Source organism: Chelonia mydas, chromosome 3 (genome assembly GCF_015237465.2).
Source record: "Chelonia mydas isolate rCheMyd1 chromosome 3, rCheMyd1.pri.v2, whole genome shotgun sequence".
NCBI classification, from domain to species: domain Eukaryota; kingdom Metazoa; phylum Chordata; order Testudines; family Cheloniidae; genus Chelonia; species Chelonia mydas.
The window spans coordinates 152,331,728-152,353,757 of NC_057851.1; the positions used below are offsets into that span (position 1 = coordinate 152,331,728).

Genomic DNA, 22,030 nt, shown 5'->3' on the forward strand with positions numbered 1-22,030 from the left:
TTGCAAGATTTTGTTGCATTAAGCAGAATGGTCTCTGCAGATATAACAGAAATAAAAATTTGTAAATTCTGTAAAGTAAGTAAACCTACCACAATGGTGCAGACCTTCTTGTTGAGTAAATTTTTACATAGTCACTTTTCTGACTATAAGCAAAAACAACGAGGAGTCCTTGTGGCACCTTAGAGACTAACAAATTTATTTGGGCATAAGCTTTCATGGGCTAGAACCCACTTCATCAGATGCACTATAGGCACTCTTTAAATTAATGGTTTTCACATGGAATTTGCTTTAATCGATTTGCAAGAAAAATCCACTTCTCCTCCCTCGCATAGCTGTTGGGAGGAAGAACAGCATATTTGACTGAGATCACTACTCAAGTCCTCAAGCAAGAGGAAGGAGAAAATCAGGACCTAGTATTTCTAATATAAAAACAAGTGGAAAAATGGTTTTATTTGTGTTGTAATTTTGAGACAGTGTTTTTATATGTCCTAAGAAAGCAGTAAAGGGTTTTCTTTAAATTAACCCTTTTTGAAAGAATTTTTTAAATCAGAATGCATTTTAAGATAGGTTTACTTCAGGTTTTTGCTTTGTAGAAATTATTCGTGTTGGTGACAATAAGAAAGTTCATCAGATTGAGCTCATCCATAATGAACAGCTCATTGCAGTGATCTCAGGACGAAACCGTCATGTTCGGCTTTTCCCTATGGCAGCCCTGGATGGAAGAGAAACTGAGTTTTATAAGCTGGCAGAGACAAAAGGCTGCCAGACAATAGTTTCTGGACAGGTACGCCATGGAGCCCTTACTTGCCTGTGTGTGGCTATGAAAAGACAGGTCCTGTGTTATGAACTGAATCAGAGCAAGACGCGTCACAAAAAGATGAAGGAGATCCAAGTCCTGGGAAATGTCCAGTGGATGTCGGTCTTCAGTGAGCGGCTCTGTGTGGGTTACCAGTCAGGATTCCTAAAATATCCCTTGCATGGAGAAGGGAACCCATACAGTTTGCTCCACCCAGATGACCACACCCTATCATTTATTGCACAACAGCCAACTGATGCCATCTGCGCAGTCGAAATCTCAAATAAAGAATATCTGCTGTGTTTTAGCAGCGTTGGGGTTTATGTTGACTGTCAGGGCCGAAGATCTAGACAACAGGAATTGATGTGGCCTGCAACACCATCCTCTTGCTGTAAGTGTCTCTGTGTGTATATAATTATTAATTACTACTGTTTGTATTTGAACTGCATGTGCAGTGCCCCAGGTGCACTCACAGGGGGCACTTCATGAATGTATTACCTAAAATTTTCCCTGGGTCTCCAAATCTAGTCAGTGGGCCTCGTTTTACACTTGTGTATCTGACTTATGCTGCTATTAATGAGAGGACAGTAGAGACTCAGGATTTTCAAACTTGAATACCTAAAATCATCTAAATAAGTGGCCTAATATTCAGAGTGTTTGAGATCTGTCTGCTCCTTCTGAGGTTCATGGGATTTTCGTGCATTCAGCGTTTCTAAAAAAATGTCACTTTTATTGAGGAGTCTAAATTTAGGACTCCAAAAGTGAAAATTTTGGTCGACATTTGGAGCTGTCAGGGCCATTCAGTTCTGGCGGTTTGGTTTATACCTATCTCTAATATTGTTGTGTTTTTCACTCCTTTCTTCCATCATCTCCATTTTCTCCTCTTTCCCCCCACCCAACTCCTCTGCTCTTCCCCTTCTTCCTCCAAAAAAAAAAGAAAAGAAAAAAATTCTGGCAAACAGACAGTATTGACCATATATGCCATGAGTTTAAGAAAAAATCATCTTCCTTATCAAAACATGTCAAGATTTCTTATTCCAAGAAGTACTCTGTTAAATATTTATTCCACATTTTTCAAGGACATGACTTTCAGTCTTCAAGAGTAAAAAAACAAAATAAAACACAAAACCCTATCATACTTTTCTTATGCCTTTAAAAGACTGTCTGAATTCATTTTAAAATTAGTTTAAAATATACAGAAGTCCTAAAATTTGCCAGTTAATAAGCCTGGTATTATATTTCCAGTTGGATTTTGTTGTTGTTGGTTTTTTTTAATATATAATTGAAATTCTTTCTTTGCTGCGAAAGCAGCATACGCAGCCTTCGGGAAAGAAGGAGGGTTTCACATTGCCTGAGTGTAGCCCTTTTTGGCTCTTGAAGGAGAAGCATTGATAGGATCCAAAGGGAAACCTGTCAGCTATTTCTCATTCGAAAGGATAGTGGCTACAGTCTTAGGGCCTTGAAAATGAATGGGTCAAAACAAGGAGAAATGTGGACTGCCTATGCAAAGGATTGAGAGTTTCACTAATAGGCCACCAGTTCAAAGACTACCCAACCTGGTCGTTACCATTTTTAAGACTTTTTGGTTGCCTATGTGAAGCAAGTTGATGTTCTAATTCCAATTCCTAATGAATGTACATCCAGTCTCAGAAACCACTATCACAATCATCACAAATTGAAACCTTCATTAGTAAATTCAGCCAAAAGGTCAAATCTTATTGGATATGGATCACTGTTAGATTTAGTCCCAGCAGAACTAAGTTGAGGCACATTAGAGAGGCAGTACGCTATTTCTTCCATGCTGTATCTGATCTGTGGATGAATGGAGGACTTAACTCTCTAGAGCTGTCAATCTTGCACATTTCACTAGCACTAAATTCTGTTAAAATCTAGAAAATAGGAAATGAAAATCGAAACCAGGGGAAATGTGAGGACTGTCTTCTGAGTTCCTGGTTCCAATTGCTGTTCAGTATAGAGTTCCAGAAATGAACAGCTTGGTTTCAAAATCCAGTCAAGGTCACTGTGTACTTGCCTACCACATCATTTCATTTACAAAACCTAAGCACTTAAAAGCAAGGTAATGAATAATTAAGGGTACCATAGAAAGAGAGAGAGAAACATTAAACAAAAATTAATTTTTCAAATCAGAATAATATTTTATGATTTATAGCTCAAAATAGTTTGTTTCTGCAGAGTCTTAAGAAAATTAATCATTCTTCTTTGCCTTCAAAGTAAATCTTTCGGCAGTTTTGAGGTCAATCAGACTTTCCAAGCACATGTTATAGGGCTGCCAAAATACAGTTTTGTGATGAAAGTCAGTTGCATCCTTAACTATAGAGAAGGCTTCTGTTTCTCCAGAATTGGAATGCTAGCCCAGTGTTCTCAGAAGTATCAGTAATACTTGGAGTATATTTCAATGAATGCAGTTAAACTATCCTTAAGAAATTCTGTGCTATGAATCCTGTGTTGGCTAAATGCATATGACAATGTATTTAATCCTTCCCTCTCAGGTTACAATGCACCATGCCTCTCAGTATACAGTGAAAATGCGGTCGATATCTTTGATGTGAACTCCATGGAATGGATTCAGACTATTCCACTCAAGAAGGTAACTAGCTTTGGGCAGCAAACCAATTGGGCCAGGCTATGATACTCCTAACAGATGTGTCTAAAAAGTTGATAGCAGCTGGGATATGGGACATCATTAAAGAATATACTTGAACTGAAAGGAGCTGCTAATAGAAAGACTAATGTGCACCTTGATCTGCTGTCTGCTTCGGCTACAATTTCATCATTGCAGATAAATGAGTGGTGAATCAATACCCAGGAAAGTCTTTTGCACTTGTTGGTTTTTTTTATAGAATATTAATGTCATAGAAACTGATTGTTTCTGTGTTATTGCCATAACCTAATAGATATTACAGATTGAAAAGATCTGAACAAGTCTTGCCCCACTTGGAATTTCAGGATGTTATAACCAGCTATGGTTAGAAATACTTTGGTGGAACCAGCACAAATACTACTAGAGCTAAAATGCTTTTTGGAACACTGGTCCTACATAAGTGATAAGGAGGAAATATTCTCATTGCAAAAACACAGCATAACACAGCAAAGAAAATCTTTTTGCTGGGAGAAAACTGTCACTTCATTACTAAATACTGTATTTTTCGGCACTCAAATGTTCAAGAGTTGAAAACTGTTTGTCACACCTTGGGCTTGATTGACCAATGTGTTACTCCAGTTTTAAACGGCCAAAAAATTTCATTCCTGCTTTTCAAGGTGAAATTTATTATCTTTGATTACTGGTAAACACAGAATGGTAGTGTAACAAATGAAGCCACTTTTCAGCAAGAGGGGAGCTGATGTATGTAGGAGACTCAAAAATGGTGATTTGATAGAAAGATTTTATTTTTCAATAGAATATACAGTCTAAATATAGTGAGAAATGATTTTCATCTTTTGAAATTTGAAACTGCAAAAATCTGTGTGTCGTGACACTGCCGCACAACATCAAGTTGCAAAAGCATCATCAAGATGCTAATGCCCTGACAGAGGTGTGTCTTAGTGCTCTCTATGCTTAAGGTCTGAAAAAAAAAATAGACTCATTGCAGAACCATATGTTTGAATCCTGGGAATTTAGCCCTCCGTCATTTAGTTAAATAAATTGTTTTATGCAATTTACTGTGGGCAAGTTACTTAGATGAAGCCTTAAAAACCAGGATTGTTTCTGTATTGGGTGATCATTAAAGATGCACTGTCATTCCTCACAAGAGCAGAGAATTCTAGGATGACCAGACAGCAAGTGTGAAAAATCGGGATGGGGGGGTGTAATCTGAGCCTATATAAGAAAAAGACCCCAAAATCGGGACTGCTGGTCACCCTAGAGCATTCCCATGTGCCCCTGGCCAAAACTGCTTTTATGCTACTGTTGTGCTGTATACTCTGCACCAATTGGCTCCCTCCTGTGCACCTCTGAGATGGCTGTATCTTAGTAAAGCTTGTTTTATACAGTTTGTAATGCTCTTTGGAATCTTTAAAGATGAGAGGCACTATATAAATATGATTTATTATTAAGGTATTTGTTTTCAATCGTTTCAGGTACGACCATTGAATACAGAAGGATCACTAAACCTTTTAGGACTGGAGACAATTAGATTAATATACTTCAAAAATAAGATGGCAGGTAAGTAAGAGAGACCAGATTTTACAACTGCTATTGCTTCTTTTGAAATAGCACCTTGCTCTGGCCTGGATATTTGAGTTGTGGATTATTATATCTCAAACCCATCTGTATTTATTAACTTGGAAGCAAACCAGGCACTGAGATACCACAATGATTTGGAGAGGTATAAAAGCCTACTTTAGTTACGTTGAACCTTTTCTCTTTTTAAACTTGCAATGAAGAGTAGGATTTTTTTAAACTTAACTTTAAAGAGATTAGAAAATAGAGCCCACCAAAAGCCCAGGTTCGTCACCTTAAATATTTGGAAAATCCATGATTGTTTTACTTCAAAATCTGATTCTTGTATTTTGGTGTGTTCAGAGCCCAATGCCACCATCTTAGTTATGGTCTTTAATTTCTTGGTGATAAAGTAAAGGATTAGAGCAACTAAAAAACTGTTAAAATCCAGAATCCATTCCTGCCAAAATATGGTTTCTAAAAATGCAATAGGGAAAATGTAGGCTTCCATAAGGTTCTCTCTAATTCTGGCTTAAAATCAGGTTTACACATATCCAACCCTTTACCCCAAAACAGTACCCAGCGACTCAGAACCTATTAGTGTCAGAAAGCAGTGCAGTACCTATTCTTCATAACATACTGACAAAGGCCATCTGAATTTGTGTGCCAAAGAGTTGGCTTTGAAATATTGACAATTTCTTATGCTGCTTTATAGCACGTTGCTATGAGATGTTTCTGTGTTGCTCTCTTCAGTAAAAATGATCAGCTAAAATATAAGTTTCAGACACATTTTTTTGTTATTTTACTTTAAAGTATTTCTACTGTTGGTGTGTGAGGATTTTTTCTAATTTTCTTTTTATTGGAAAATTAATAGAATGTGACAAATGCTATATAAATAGTAATAGTAACAATAGTTATAGTAGTATCATCATCAGATTTTACAGTTAAATATATAAAATTGATCCATAGAGAGAAAAGAGAGTAACTACTTTAAGTAAATAATTTTACTGTTGTGAGTATAAAAATATAAATGCACAAGAGGCGGAATAAACAGAATGATTGCCATGGTATGTAAGTTTATAACTATACACCCAAAAAGCCACCAGTGGCCTCTAAAAGTTAAACTAACAGGAATATAATTTTCTAGAGAGAGAGTTAAGTATCTATTGAGATCCAGTTATTGACGAGCAAATTACTCTAAGTGGGATAGAAGTGGTAGAGAGGAACAATATGTGGGAGTATGTACAGAGAATTTGCAGATCTAAATGAGGGCTGGGAGTTAAATCAGGAGCGAAACTACCCCAATAGAAAAGTGAGCGAAACAGGTTTTTTGCTCCTCTACACATCTCAGCATCTTCCAAAAAAGGCTGCCAAGCAGCAGGTATTCTGCAAGTTTATCTCCTTTAAGATTTGTAATTTTTTTCATTACTAGTATAGACCATGCTTTATGAAACCAGCCATTAACCTTAAGGAAAGAAGCAGTTATATGCAAAGTTACATGCAAAACCTAATATGACAGTGGGCAGTTGCTGTTGGATGAGTTCATGCATGGTACATGTCTGTAGGATCCATATTTTCAAAACTCAAAAAGCAGTCTTAGCCTTGTTTGAAAGTGAGGTTCCTGTTATTTGGTTAACATTGCTAAAGATCTAATCCCTAAGGCCAGGTAGGATAGTGATCGATCTATCGGGGGTTGATTTATCGCATCTAGTCTAGACGTGATAAATCGATCCCGGAGCGGTCTCCCGTCGACTCCTGTACTTCACCACCACGAGAGGTGCAAGCAGAGTCGACAGGGAAGCAGCAGCAGTCAATTCACTGCCGTGAAGACGCCACAGTAAGTAGATCTAAGTACGTCGACTTTAGCTACACTATTCTTGTAGCTGAAGTTGCGTATCTTAGATCAATCCCCCCTCCCCCAGTGTAGACCAGGCCTAAGAGTTGGTTGTAGGAAACAGCCTTGGTTTTAGTGATCATATTCACTTTAAACTAAATGGAAGGATAAACAAAAACAGACCTGCAACAAGGGTTCTTAATTTCAAAGGGCAAACTTAAAAAAATTAATGCAAATGGACTGGACTGAAGAATTCAAGGATCTGAAGGTGGAGGAGGCTTGGAGTTAGCTTCTGCAACTTTGACTTAAAATATCTGAAGCCTGCATCCCAAGCAAGGGAAAAAATTCGTAGGGAAGGATTGCAGACCAAGCATCTCAAACAGGTTATTAAGAGAAAGCAGAAAGCCTACCAAGAATGGAGGATGGGAGGAATCAGCAAGGAAAGCTACCTCTTGGAGGTCAGAAAGTATAGGGGTAGAGTGAGAGCTGCCAAAAGCCAAATAGAGTTGGACCTTGCAAAGGAAATTAAAACCAATAGTAAAAGGTTCTATAGCAATATATATAAAAAGAAAACAAGGAAAGAAGTGGAACTGCTAAGTACTGAGGATGGGGTGCAGATTAAAGATAATATAGGCATGGCCCAACACCTAAACAAATACTTTGCCTCGGTTTTTAATAAGGGTAATGAAAAGCTTGTGGGTAGTGGCAGGGTAGCTAATGGGAAGAAGAATATGGAAGTAGAAATTAGCACATCCGAGGTGGAAGTCAAACTAAACATCTTAAGGGGACTAAATCGGGGGGCCTGGATAATTTCTATCTAAGAACACTAAGGGGACTGGCACATGAAATTGCAAGCCCAAGACCAAGGATTTTTAATAACTCTGTAAACTCAGGGGTCATACTCTATGACTGGAGAATTGCTAATATAGTACCTATGTTTAATAAAGCGAAAAAGGTGATGCAGGAAACTACAGGCCTGTTAGCTTGACCTCAATTGTATGCAAAGCCTTGGAACACATTTTGAAAGAGAAAGTAGTTAAGGACATAGAGGTAAATGGTAATTGAGATAAAGTACAACATGGTTTTACAAAAGGCAGACTGTGCCAGAAAAACCTGATCACTTTCTTTGACATAACTGATTTTTTTTAGACAAAGGAAATGCAGTCGATCTAATCTACCTCAATTTCAGTAAAGCATCTGATACAGTTCCACTTGGAAAATCAGTAGTTAAATTGGAGAAGATGGGGATTAATATGAGAATTGAAATGTGACTAAAGGAACTAGTTAAAAGGTAGACTACAACAGGTCATACTGAAAGGTGAAGTGTCAGGCTGGAGAGAGGTTGGTGCAGTTCCTCAGGGATTGGTTTTGGGACCAATCTTATTTAACATTTTTATTACTGACCTTTGGCACAAAAAGTGAGTGTGTGCTAATAAAATTTGTGGATGACACAAAGTATTGCCAATACTGAGGAGGACCAAAATATCATACAAGAACATCTGAATGACCTTGAACACTGGAGTAATAGAAATGGGATGAAATTTAATAGTGCAAAGTGTAATGGGTCATGCACTTAGGGACTAACAACAAGAATTTTTACTATAAGCTAGGACTTATCAGAAGGAAGTGACAGAGGAGGAGAAAGACCTGGGTGTATTGGTTCATCACAGGATGACTATGAACCATCAATGTGATGCAGCTGTGAAAAAGGCTAATGCAGACTGAGGATGCATCAGGCAAAGTATTTCCAGTAGAGACAGGGACATGTTAGTACCATTATACAAAGCACTGGTGAGATCTCATCTGGAATACTGTGTGCAATTCTGGTCTCCCACATTTAAGAAAGATGAATTCAAACTGGTTAGATGCAGAGAAGGGCTACTAGGATGGTCCAAGGAATGGAAAACCTGTCTTATGAGAGGAGACTCAAAGAACTTGGCTTGTTTAGCATAACCAAAAGAAGGCTGAGCAGAGATATAATTGTTCTCTATAAATACATCAGAGGGATAAATACCAGGGAGGGAGAGGGGTTATTTAAGGTAAGCACCAATGTGGACACAAGAACAAATGGTATAAACTGGCCATCAACAAGTCTGGGCTTGAAATTAGATGAAGGTTTCCACAATTAGAGGAGTAAAGTTCTGGAACAGCCTTCCAAGGAGAGCAGTGGGGGCAAAAAACCTAACTAGCTTCAAGACTGAGCTTGATAAGTTTATGGAGGGGATGGTATGATGGGACTGCCCACAATGGTATGTAGCCAGTCTGCCACTGGTAGCAACAACTATCTCTAACAGCCGGTGATGGGACACTAGATGGGCAGGGTTCTGAGTTACTACCGAGAATTCTTTCCCAGGTGTCTGGCTGGTGGGTCTTACCCACATGCTCATGGTCCACCTGATCACCATATTTGGGGTCAGGAAGAAATTTTCTCCCAGGTCAGATTGGCAGAGACCCTGGGAGGTTTTCGTCTTTCTCTGCAACATGGATCACGGGTCACTTGCAGGTTTAAACTAGTGTAAATGACGGATTCTCTAACTTGAAATCTTTAAATCATGCTTGGAGGACTTCAGTAACTCAGCCACAGGTTATGGGTCTATTACAGGAGTGGGTGGGTGAGGTTCTGTGGCCTGCAATGCGCAGGAGGTCAGACTAGATAATCATGATGGTCCTTTCTGACCTGAAAGTCTATGGACTAGGCATGACCAGTACATGGGGTGGGAGGATCTCCCCCTTTCCCACAGTTGTGGCAAAAAATATCAGAGTTTGAGTGTTTCCATAAGAAATAGTCTCTTTGGAGCAAGATATGAATGCAGAAGCAGTCTGCATTGAGTTTCTAGATGTTTGGCAGGAGTATGATGTTCTAGTGATTTTAAGCAAAGTCTGCTAAAGAAAGTTAGTGTGTGAGGCCTGAGGTCCTTTCTCTGGCCTTCTGAATATTTTTGAGCTGTTCTAGCCTTCTTTGCTAAAAAGTTGTATGATGAAACCTTGTGGATTTTGTTGGTGTGGAGAAAATAAATTCTATATTTTGTAGATTTTCAAGGGCATTGACCTTTCTTTGTCATTATACAGTGCCTTATTTGAAATAATTATAGAAAGGTATTTTGAGAATGGAGTGTATTTGTTGCAGCTCTGCTGTGAAAATTAGAAGAGCCTGTTATCATCTGACACACCCCATAAATCCAAAGAAGTTTTATTTATCCTTGGTAGGAAATGGGGGTTATCTGAAATTGCCAAAAAATGAGGTGAGAAAGGCATTGAAATTGAGTAACACAATAGATTTTCTCTATGCATTTAGGGGTATTCAGTATAAGAGGGTTTGAAACAAAGAAATTTTTGGGGTAGTCTGAATAGGAGACTTTTCCCCAGTGATTATGGTAAAAAGCAATTTTCTTTCAATTTCTACCCAGTTATTTTAATTATTGATCAATATTTGCATTGCTGTAGCACCTAGAAGCCCCCGATCAAGGCCCATTGTGCTAGATAGGGTACACGTGTAATAAAGGCAGTTCCTGTCCTAAAGACTTTAAAAATTAGCATATGAGGAAAGGCCGGTACATGAAACAACCAAGAAATGGGGAACGTGAAGGAAGGACAAGGTGATGTGAAACTGACTTTTTTCGTGTTATTCCATAAACAAAAATTACTTTTAAAAGGATTTCAGTTTGTATTGCCCCCAAACTCTTAAAGCAAGGAAATATGAAGCCCTGGGATACTCCTTTCTGTACTGTACCCTATTGTCCACACAGCACATTTCTACTGGCAATGACAAACTCCATATTTTCACAAGGAACTTCCTTCTGCCTCCAACTGTTAAGGAAACACACTAGTCATGACACACTGATCTCCCTCACACTAGAATACACAAATTTAATTGCAACCTCATCAATATTAGCAAATATTCAGCGTGCGTATATATGCATGGGTTAAACATGCTGTGTATTCTGTTTGTGGGGGAAGAATGAGATTATGTTTAGCGTTGAGACTGCAGTGGGACTGTTCAGTTGTAAATGTTGCAGAATCAGGCTGTTATTGATTAAACTACATTTTTACAAGCTTTGTTGTTCTGTTCATAGTATTTCTGGTTGCTCAGACGTAACTTGCATTCTGTTTTTTCCTGAGAGGATGTGACTTCTGGGGTGAATCCTCCAGTGTGACTCTAGAGTTGACCGAGTGTCCAGAGAGCCAATGTATTTTGATCCACCACTGAAGATTTTTTAATTTATTTGTGACCTTCCTGTTTTCCTATTTGGGCTTCTGAACACCCACCAGCTTTTTATGCTCTCTTACAGGGCAGCTGTCAGATGATTTAGATACAAAAGCTAAATAAAATTATTTGTTCTAAATGGTTTATTAAATTACCAAGTAATCAACCTGTTGGATATTTTTGATGTTGTTTCTAGAGGGAGATGAACTGGTAGTTCCTGAGACATCAGATAACAGCCGGAAGCAAATGGTTCGAAACATCAACAATAAGCGTCGTTATTCATTCAGAGTACCAGAGGAGGAGAGAATGCAGCAGAGGAGGTCGGTATTCAACCTGTACTTGTCTTCTGTACATGCCTGTAGGCCCTGAAGGAATGTCTGTCTGATGTCAGTGTAGTATTTCATTTGTTAGAGAGAGTTGTTTTCAGACATTTGTCTTTTCACCATTGTGTTTATCCTTGATGTATAATTTGTATTAATACTAGTCTGGATATGAATATGCACTGAATATTTCAGTACTTTGATTCCTTTTTAATAAAATATTTGTGTGAAACAGTTTCTGTAATTTGGAATGCATGCCCCCACATACTGTATATACATATATATGTGTGTGTGTGTGTATGTGTGTGTGCGCGCATATTCTGTATATATAAAAATCTATAATAAACATTTTACAAAAGGAGATTACATTGCTAGCTATGCATATGGATTAATTACTTTCAGACTCTGGTTCTGCCTTTTATTGTTTAGGGCAATACCCATCTCATCCTCAACAGTATTCCAAGGCATCTTTTTTATAGAATGTATTACTTAACTGATGAGTCTTACAAAACTGTCATAAGCATGCTCTAAATCACAAGAGAAGTCACCTGGAGGGTGGTGCTTCAAGACATGTACATGAAATATAAATGCCTTTAAAGGACTGTCCATCAAAATAGTCCAGAAGTATCTTTAGAGTTCACATTAAACCTAACTTTCATGTCACTGACCACTTCAGCTACCTGAGTTCCTTTTGCCCACAAAAGATTGCCAGCAACTGTGTTAAAACACATCTAAAGAAATAAATGTTTTTGTTCGCTACCAACTTTTCCACTGGAAAACATGGCTGACCTTCCACTTTGCTTCCTGTTCGGCTCTAAGAAAAGGAACAGCAGTTGTACAGTGATGCTAAAATGCCATAGTTCTTGTCTTTATCTTTTCCAAGTTGCTTGAGGTTCTGTCTTTTTATTAAAAAAAATATTTTGAATTCTGAAATGAATGCATCTGTGCCATTTTTGGAGAGCTCTTAAAGTAAATCTGACCATAGAATGTGAAAGGTAGTGCAGTATTCTTCTAATTCTTCTTTTATCTTCTGTCCTTCATCTCTGCCTCCATCTTTGCAGCACCAAGTCACCAATGAGCCCGATTCTGCATCTTTTCTTGAGTACTGTCTCAGCTCACACTGGTTGTGCAGTCTCTGAATCTCAGTAACTATTTTGATTCTCACGGGTGTGGGCTGTTAGCCTGCAAAATAACATTCCTTTCTTCCTGCCCCCTTTCCCCAGGCTGGGGGCTGGAATAGATCAGCAAGGGTTATCCTTCTGTTTAACATGGCCAAATATTTAATTTACCAATTTCCATTTTAAAGTAACAAATAATGAAACTATATTTATTTGATCTTTTTAATGTCCATCTTTCTCATGTATAAAATATCTAAACTAAGTATTTTCTCTTACAGGGAGATGCTACGAGATCCAGAAATGAGAAATAAATTAATTTCTAATCCAACTAATTTTAACCACATAGCACACATGGGTCCAGGAGATGGAATACAGATCCTCAAAGACCTGCCTATGGTAAGCAAGTGGGAGAGAATGAATGAATGAATGAATGAATATATCTGCGATTGCATATAAAAGAGAAATTAAAATTTGGTTAGTGTTAAATATATATTCAAAATGTTACCATCTTTCATACAAGCAGCAAAGTAACTAGTGAAAATGGATATAAAGTGGTACTGTCCAAGGTGGAATGTGTGCAATTACATACTGGAGAGGCAGCTCATTGGTGACGCCTGAGTTTATACCAGGCCAGTTCGTCAGCCCAGACAGGTGAGGCTCAGCCTAAACAAGAATTCCCAAAAACTACAAAATACATTTTCCATATTTTTTATGTAATTGATAAACATATGCAGTTTTAAGAACAAATTGTGATTTGATTTAAATGTCACGACTCACTCTCTCCAGTAGTGAAATGCAACACCAGAAAGTTTGAAGAAAGTGCTGCGTGAGGCTCAAGTCTTGGTATAGCTAATTGTGCCACAAGAAGCTGCCTTTTTATTGTAGCAACTTACCATCTCCAGGAGTCACTTTATGAAGGCATTGCTGTGGTAACCACGGCTTGGTGAGGTGATGCAGTTAAGGCTGGGCTGCTGAGGGTTTGTAGGGAGTAGGTGGGGTGGAGCCCGTGCCCTGCACCTCCCCAGCTCCCTCCCCCTTTTGGTGGGGCTCATGCATGTGCACAAGTAGCCAGTGCTGTGTCCCAGGCCTGCTTCATGCTCCACCCCCTGCTCCAGCCCATGTAGCAGCGGCTCCAGCTCCCAAGTCCACCTGCTGCTTTTTCACTATAAGTAAGGTAAGCTTTTAATAGCTATTACATTATACATTGGGCAGAGGTGGAAATAACGATTTTGTCATTAGTCTCACCTGTCAAGAAAGTCACGAGCCGCCATTAATTTATGCGCAGTCACTCACATGAGCTGTTCATACAGCACACATTATGGGGGGAAACAACAGCCCCTGCTCACGGTCCAAATTAACAGGGTTTGGACTCTGGTTCTCTGTGGAAATCCAGAGAGATGGGTTCCCCCGCCGAAGGCCACACAGCAGCTTTGGCACTGCTACTATGTTCTCAGAACGCAGTAGCGTCTGTGGTGCCTGGTTTTGACTCGTGCATGGAATGGCCAGTGAATCTTTCTCCTAACTCCAATGTTTCATTGCCATATGCAGAGCCCCCTGCTTGGTCTCTCTGCAGCCTGCTCCCCTTGTATAGTGGAACCATATCAGTTCTACTGTGTTTAGGCCCAGATTTCATCCATGCTGAAGTTCCCATTTTCCACTCTCTCTAGCCAGGCTGCTGTGTCTGCTGGCATCACTGAAACAGAGCTGCTTGTGTGAAAACTACTTTTTTTTTTTTTTTTTTTTTTTAAATAATTAAACACTCACTGAAGTGAATGAGCTCTGAGGGGCTGTGGCCTGAATAAGGATTTGTTCGTGTAACTTGTAGGCATATATCATAAATACAGTGGGCATGATCATCACTCTAAACTAAATGATCATCACTCTTAACTAAAGTTTATGGGCCTAAGGCAGCAGAAAATGTTTGCAACTGTTAATGGTCCTTGAGAAAAAGTGGAGAAGATGGTGGTAAGGCAGAAAAAGGATGTGTACAATGGTATTGCGCTACTTAGGGTTTGGGGCATAATTTCTGACCTCAGAATGTTCATTTTACCTCAGTTTTGCAGCTGATGGTACTTTTACATTGCACATTACCATAAAGCCCTGCCTATTGAACATTAACTACTTTGGCAATATCTGGTCATCAGCTGAGGAAACTATATGTACAGAGAATAAAGGCTCTCTAACCAGTAATGGAACACTCTGAGAATCCTGGTATTGACAGCATTAATAGTGAGAATAGGCAATAAACAACAAAAAGGTAATTATTAGGCGAATAAGAACAAGCCGGATAGTGAAGTGCCTGAGGCAGATCTAAGGGAACTTGGCAAACAGCCAGCGTTTATCTTACTAATAAAGAACTGCTGGAAAAGGGCTAGCTTTGGATCCCAACTTCAGTTATTTTAAAAGAAGGTAATAATTTTTGGAGGTCAAGGGTTTAGGGTTAAAGCTATACATGGGAGAACGTTTCCTTTGACTTTTCCACTTTCAGCTGGAACTTGAAAAAAAGCATGAGTTTTCTAGAGGAACGAATACCTGCTTCTCCTGGAGGTGGGTCAAAAAGCAATACTGTTAGTCACCCTCAGTGAAAGGGAGTGAATGGGAGCCAATAGTTGCAAAGACTGTTGACCTAGCCCTTTCCTAGTAGCAAAACTGAACTGAGTGGAAGTGTGAAGTGTCCCTTTCTGAGCTAGTTTATAAAAATACATTAATCCAGCATTAACATTTTGGAAGTGCCATTGTTTTTCCTCAGTGTCCCCAGTTCTAAAAGACTTTTAGCTCTAAACTCATTCTGATTAAACAGGCTTTATTTTAATTAAATGGTCACATTTAGAGTTAGGATTAGTTTTCTAATTCTCACCAGGGAATATGAAATTTTGGAGAAAATGTGTGATTTCCACTTTTCACTTAGAATGGATTAAAGTACATTAAATTTATATACAGTGTAGGACTTCTTCACTACTATAGTTTAGTACTGAAGTTAGCCTTAAGAACTCACTGCTATAGGTTAACATATGGACCTCAATGTTAGGATATATTACTGTAGTTAGACTGGATTTCACATTTGTTATTACAGTTGTGCCTGCAGTGCTACACGACTTAGGATAAAAATGACAAGAGTTATGTCAATCACCATGTTAATCACCTGGGGTCAGGAAGAAAATTTCCCCTAAGAAATGCTGTTGCACTACGTGGGGTTCTTTTACAGCTTCCTCTTGAGAGAGAGACAGTACCAGACTAGACAGACCTTTTATTAGTCTATTTTGTTCACACTGAAGCAAAAAGGAAAAGGGGACATCTGTACTTAGAGCAATTTAAATCTAGACAGTAATTCTCTGCACTCCCGTTGCATAATTTCAGAATTTGTACCTGGATAAGGATTCTTCTCCAGGCAGCTGTTTCCCCTGCTGCTTTGAAGTCCAAATACCATATTTCTGGCATTACACTCTGTTACCATACAACTGAATGTGATGTTACAAATCAAATATAATTTATAATGACTTCACTCAAGGATCAGTTGGGAATAGAAAATAGGTGGGAGTGGGCAAGCCATTATCTAAACACAAAATACTTTTAAGAACTAGAACACGAGGTACAAAAATAAAAAGAAAGGTGAAGAGACTTAGAGTGTTAGTCTGATACATCTCTATGCTTTTCCTGTATGATAGTTCCTCTTTGAAGGAAAGGAAATGCCTTTGAAATTATTTCACAAGCTCGCAGCTTGTTATGAAAATTTAAATAGGAGTGTATGTCTGAGTGCGTAATAATTCTGATTTGGGATTTTTATATTCATGGTGCTCAGATTGCATTTTCTGCCTTAGAAAATAGTGTTCATGAAAATTATTTCCATGAAATATGGAAAAGATTGGAACATTTTATTTTTTGAACTCCTTTTTAAAGCAGAACTAGACAGGGACAAGCTCAATACTTTTTACATTTCAAGGTTTCTACCACTCGGGGGTGCAAACTGTGCAGGTTAATCATTTCACAGCTAAAATGCATTTGTCAGACTATTTTTATCAGCTCTAATTTTTCTTTTTATTTGAGAAAAGTCATAGCATTGCATTTGTACAGTTTTATATTTAAAGTAAACAATGTGTCCTTTAAATGTTATAATGCAAAAATGTTAAAAAACAAAAGCTGAAAATACGAAGAAGAAAAAGAGGGCTTAATTTTCCACCCTGTTCACGTGAGTGAATCCTTAGCTACCCCAGTCTTACATGAGGATCTGCTAGCATGGATCCATATACCCAGTATGAGATTTCATTGAAGTCAATGGGATGCTGCACAAACAGAAGGGTCCTTGCCAATAGATCCTGAGGCAGGATAGATATTTAATCATAGGATTAGATGAGAGGGGTTTGATTGTGAGATATGGAGATTTTATCTCTGGGTCTACGGTTTGTATCTAGCTCACGATGACAGTAATGTAAAATAACTGTTGTCTAACATCTCCTTGGTGACCGCTGTCAAATGGGTTGAGTTTCTAGTGGAGAACTGTCCCTACAACAAACAAATCCACTATCACAGTTGGTACTAACTGAAATTCTCAGTGTCAAGGCCGAAGACTGACTGAACTATAGAGCTTAAACTCCTAGAGTTGATCCTCCAGATCCAGGTTGAGGTACATTGGCAGGGCAGTGTGTGAGGAAATCTTGTACTGTCTATGCCCATGCTGTACCCATTTTTTTATGAGCACTAAAATGCACTTTTAAAAAATTGAGGGGCGGGGAGGAGGAGGAAACAGGCTTAGTGTTGTATGCTAATCCGTCTTCTCAGTGTTTTATCTGTGTGTTCCTTTTGGAGTATAAACTCTCTGACCAGGGACTGTCTGTAAATATGTCTTGTACAGCACTAATTTAAAATTGAATTACAATTTTAAGATTTCAATTTCAAAACCTTTAAGTTATAAAATAATAATTAGTAAAATTGAGAGTTTTTAGCTGTTCCAAACTGTGGGACACATTCTCCAAAATAGATGCCAGCACATGAACATGGAAATGCACACCATGTATTTTTGAATTTGCCTATGCGTGTAACAATATGCTTATAAAGATGTCATTGCTTTCTGTGTGCAGTTTGCAGGTTTGTTGGTGCTTATATGTAGTGTGTGAGCACAGTTCAGACATCTGTTTTTGAAAAGTTGTCTGTTTAAGGAGTAAGTCAAACTCTTGGATGTGATTGGAGTAAATTGCTGCCTTTTAACACAATCCTATGCTATACTCGCTGTGGATTTACCCATGCATCTGCACATAGCCCCATTGATCGCAATGGGTATGTCTACACTGCAGCTGGGAGCAAGTCTCCTGGCATGGGTCAACAGACTTGCACTACAGGGCCTGCACTAGCATGTTAAAACTAGCAGTGTGGACATTCTGGCTTGAGCAGAAACTTAGGCTCTCTAGCCCACCCAGTCCTCTTGGCTTCAGAGCCTGAGCTCCAGCCTAAGCCAGAACATCCACACTCCTATTTTTAGTGTGAGTCTGCCCAACTGGAAGACTCTCTGCCAGCTGTAGTGTAGACATACCCAGTGGGGATCCGAGTAGGCTCTGTTTGCACAGAGCTCGGTGTAGGATTGGGGCCGTCATGGTGAAAATACAAAAGGCAGTGAAAACTGTAAAGTTTCTAACAACTATACTTTCATAATATTTTAATGGTTAGTTTGAGTCTTTGTGGTAGGTGGGTTCACTTTCTTAAAAGAACAAAAGTTCTTATCTGCCACTAATAGAGCCGTAATTATATATATTATATACACCTAGTTCTGGATCACTGTCTTGATTTGTGTTATTTAGAATCATTCCTGTTAGTATCCCCAGACTTATGTGTTTACACTTTTTTCCCCTAGCAGCCTGTCACCAATTAAAAACACGTGAACTTTTGTCCTGGCAATTCAGTACATTTTTTGGTCTCCCTTCTGCCCTCTTGACTCTTGAAGCCACTATATCATGGATGCTCCCTTGTAGTGAAGATCCGAATTCTGGAATTACACTTACTGCAGCACATACCAACTACCTGTGTCCATCGGATATGCAGGACTTGATTTTACATTCATACTCTGCATGCCTGATATTTTCCTTACAGGACTATTCTTGACAGACGTTATATTTGAACTTGTATTCATTATACTTAAATCTGATTTCATGATGCATAAATCATTATATTTCAGTAACCAGCCAGATTTACTGAAACATGTAGAATTTTACATGCAGAGGCATTCGAAGTAATTATTATTATGTACTTTTAGTATTACGTAAAGCCAGTGGGAACCCTACATTTGAAAACATACTGTGATCCTTGGAGGGAGGATTGGTTTCCAAAAGTGTTGCTGTATCCTGGCATTGCCATATTAGTGCATGCTGGCTAAACATTTTTATGGTCTGCTGGGGGCCTGCTGTCTGCTTCCAAGCTTGTAGTGTTAAGATTTTTTTCCCTTCCTTGTTGGCTTTTTAAAACATACCTTCATTCTGCAGCAAGCACACTATTTTGTACAGTTGGCTCAGCAATCTCTGCTTTCCACTTGAGACCATTATCAGAAAAGTGGCTTCCCTTACACTGATGATAGTACTAATATCCTAGATTCTGCTACCCATATTAATAACAATTAGTATACATTATACACCAAATGCTGTAAATCAGTAATTGATGCTTTATTGACCATGCAATGCTTCACAACACAAATATGTAAAAAAGCAAATTGTTGGGATCTTAGCAGCTCAGATTGAGGGAACAGTAGAGAACAGTAATAACTACTGTTTGAGACTGGAGATAATATATATTGGGCTGTCACTTTGTTTCCCTGAACTTCTATAAATTCCTTGGGTAAAACGTACTGCCTTAGGTTTAGCAGACGAGTCAGCTGATTGATTTGCAGCTATCTTGCACCATATTTTGTTTTTAAAGTCCTAACATTGCTCAGATTCTTTTTTTTCAAAAGTTGGTGAGATCAGTTGGACAAGGGAAGGAGAAAGGGCTGAAGATTAGGAAAAACTGGTCTAGTTTGCCATTGGCCATTCCAGCCCAAAGCAGACTGACCTCCTGAATATGCACATATGGAATGATTCTGTAGATGGAGGGAAAATGAGACTTAAAAATATTCAAATAAGTCTCCTGGATGTAGATGTCTTCGAATCACAAAAGCACCTGTGTCAGCACATTCTTTGGAGACTAAATATAAATTGGTTTTGTCTAATTTGCAGATTTAATTCACTTTTTTCTCTTTGTCTATATTTTACATTTTGGGAGCACAGCACCCAACAATGCTGAGTTCACCTATCAAAATACTTGCATTTCTGAGTATCTTTCTGCCTCATGCACTAAGGGTGTAATTCACTGCTGCACAGAGAGACAGGACAAGGCCTAAAGTCCCATAGGACTTATTTTGGTCTTTGCTGATGCATAGGTCTTTCCCTGTCCTCCTACACAGGGTAAATTTCACCCCACTAGCCTGAAACTAACCAGTTCCCCTTCCCATGCTCACCTCCATTCCTGCCCTGCTGACACCCTTTGTTCCCTGAAACTATAAATATAATATATCCTTATGCTGACTTTTTTTTTTTTAATAAAATCCTCAAAATGTCTGCATAACAAGAAGCAGGTCTTATGCTTTTTCACTGTCGTACCCCCCCAATCTTCCCTCCCTTACCATCTCATCTTTGTTCACGTTCCCTTGTTTGTGTTATGTCTAACCTAGATTGTAAGCTCCTCAAGGCAGGGATCTGATGCTTTTCCTTTGTCTGTAAAGCACCAGGCTGTTTGAAGTATGGTGCTGTTTGAAGTATTAAATAATAATAAATATTAGAATCCATTCCCAATGAGTTATAAGTTTGATTTGTTTTAAGTTTATGGCAGTAGCCAGGTCAGAGGGACATGGGATACAATGTAAAGAAGTTGATAAGGGGATTGGGAGGGTAATCTAAGGATCTGCCTATTTTCTTGCAAGCAGGATACTTACAGTGAATTTGATCCAGTCTTTCAAATTATGCTTATCCCTGCCGATGGTGTTTGCTAGTCATTTCGCCTCCTGTATAACTAGTGAAACCGTCCCTCATAACCTTTTTCTCTCTGTTGTCTTTGATAGCCGTGTTTTCCATATCCATCCCCTCATCATCACTTCAGTCTGATCTCCTCTCCGAGCAACTTCAAGCACATCTATCACATGACTGTTAATTCAGCTGAAAAATTCCTCTTTTATGATTCCATAAACCCTGCATACTCCCCATCTCTGCGCTCTGTCCCTGGTACACCAGCCTTTGTGACTCTGAGGGTATGAACGGCTGAGTTGGGTGCTCACTGTACTAACACTGTGTGGTTTTCCTTTTGCCTAGCTAATAACATGGGAGAAACAAAACTTTGTGAATGATTTCTTTCACCTCTTAAATCTCCCCTGGCTGTTTTGTATTCTCATTCCATCCTGATGTTTTCCACTGTTGGTGACATATGAAGAAACAATTTTTCATAACTTAAAAAATTAAGGAGCAAAATTATTGGACTGACCCTTTTTCCTAGGAAAATAATGTTCCATTTTAAATTACTAAAAAGGGTGTGGAAGATTAAATTATAGAGCTTTATATTCCACAGTGTTCATCCTCTAGCTGTCAGCAATGGAAAGATATTCTGTATTCTTGATAGGTTTGAGCTGGAAAAGGGCTCAGGATATACCTATGTTGAGCCAAACTTTTGAGCTGTTTATTAAAAATAAACTTTTCTGTAGTGCAAGAACTTTGTATGGTCCTTTACAAGAGTTAAGAGAGGCTCATTTTGTGCCCTGAAGAGTTTACAGCCTAAATTAGACAAACCTACAACAGGATGATAGACAAAAGGAGCAACTAAGGAAAAAACCAAAAATAGTGTGCGCTTCATTACGGAGAAAGAAAATCCTATAACTGTATTTAAGCAGAGACTAAGGTAGGACAAGAGGCGATGAATAGACACTTTAACTTAGATGGTAAAATTTTCAGGGCAGTGACAGCCACTTCGTACTATGTTTGCATAGCGCCTAGCACTGAGAGGTCCATGGTCCATCACTGGGAATCCTGGGCTCTACAGTAATACAAATAATGAATAATAATAAAATGCTCACGAACATACATTGCAAAACATATTGTTACCGTGCACTGTGTTCTGGCCTACAGTTCTGCCATACACTGTCCTGCCAGATTATCTCCAGTAGGACCAGGAATAATCTGCAAGGGAGATTGTTCATAGATGCCATTGCTTGATCAGGGTTGTTTGGGTCTGATTCAAAGCTCACTGAACTCCAAGAAAAGACTCCTGTTGACTGCAGTGTGCTTTGGATTCAGGCCCTTTATGCGCCTATATGCAAAAGCTTGACTGCTAGACTGCTTGGAATACCCTTTCACTGCTTCTTTTGCAGAGGGCTTATACAGCAGTGTTTCTGCAGCTTTGGGTAACCTAAACCAGAATCCACTACAGATTCCTGTTGCTGGATAGGGTTTTCAGGTCTGTGCCTATGTACAATACTTGCAAGAATTTGAACCCCTCAGGGAAAGTTACTCTTTTCACATAAAAGGGGAGGAAATTGCAATACAGAGTCCAGGCTGTCAACAGGAAAATTTGGGGGA

General features: G+C 38.8%; 1 protein-coding gene across 6 annotated transcripts in view; it reads left to right on the plus strand.

Moving 5' to 3' along the window:
* CDC42BPA (CDC42 binding protein kinase alpha) overlaps positions 1 to 22,030 on the plus strand; it is a 328,646-nt gene that overhangs the window by 294,610 nt on the left and 12,006 nt on the right. For 2 of the 6 annotated variants that reach the window (XM_037895606.2, XM_027833828.3), the window contains 5 exons: positions 594 to 1,187; positions 3,307 to 3,404; positions 4,895 to 4,979; positions 11,211 to 11,334; positions 12,731 to 12,848. In XM_037895606.2, the coding sequence (XP_037751534.1) occupies positions 594 to 1,187; positions 3,307 to 3,404; positions 4,895 to 4,979; positions 11,211 to 11,334; positions 12,731 to 12,848 (1,019 nt within the window). Of the gene's footprint in view, positions 1 to 593; positions 1,188 to 3,306; positions 3,405 to 4,894; positions 4,980 to 11,210; positions 11,335 to 12,730; positions 12,849 to 18,294; positions 20,262 to 20,526; positions 20,713 to 22,030 lie in introns of those variants that run through there. The other 4 variants (XM_037895609.2, XM_037895608.2, XM_043543551.1 and 1 more) reach the window with 4 other exon arrangements.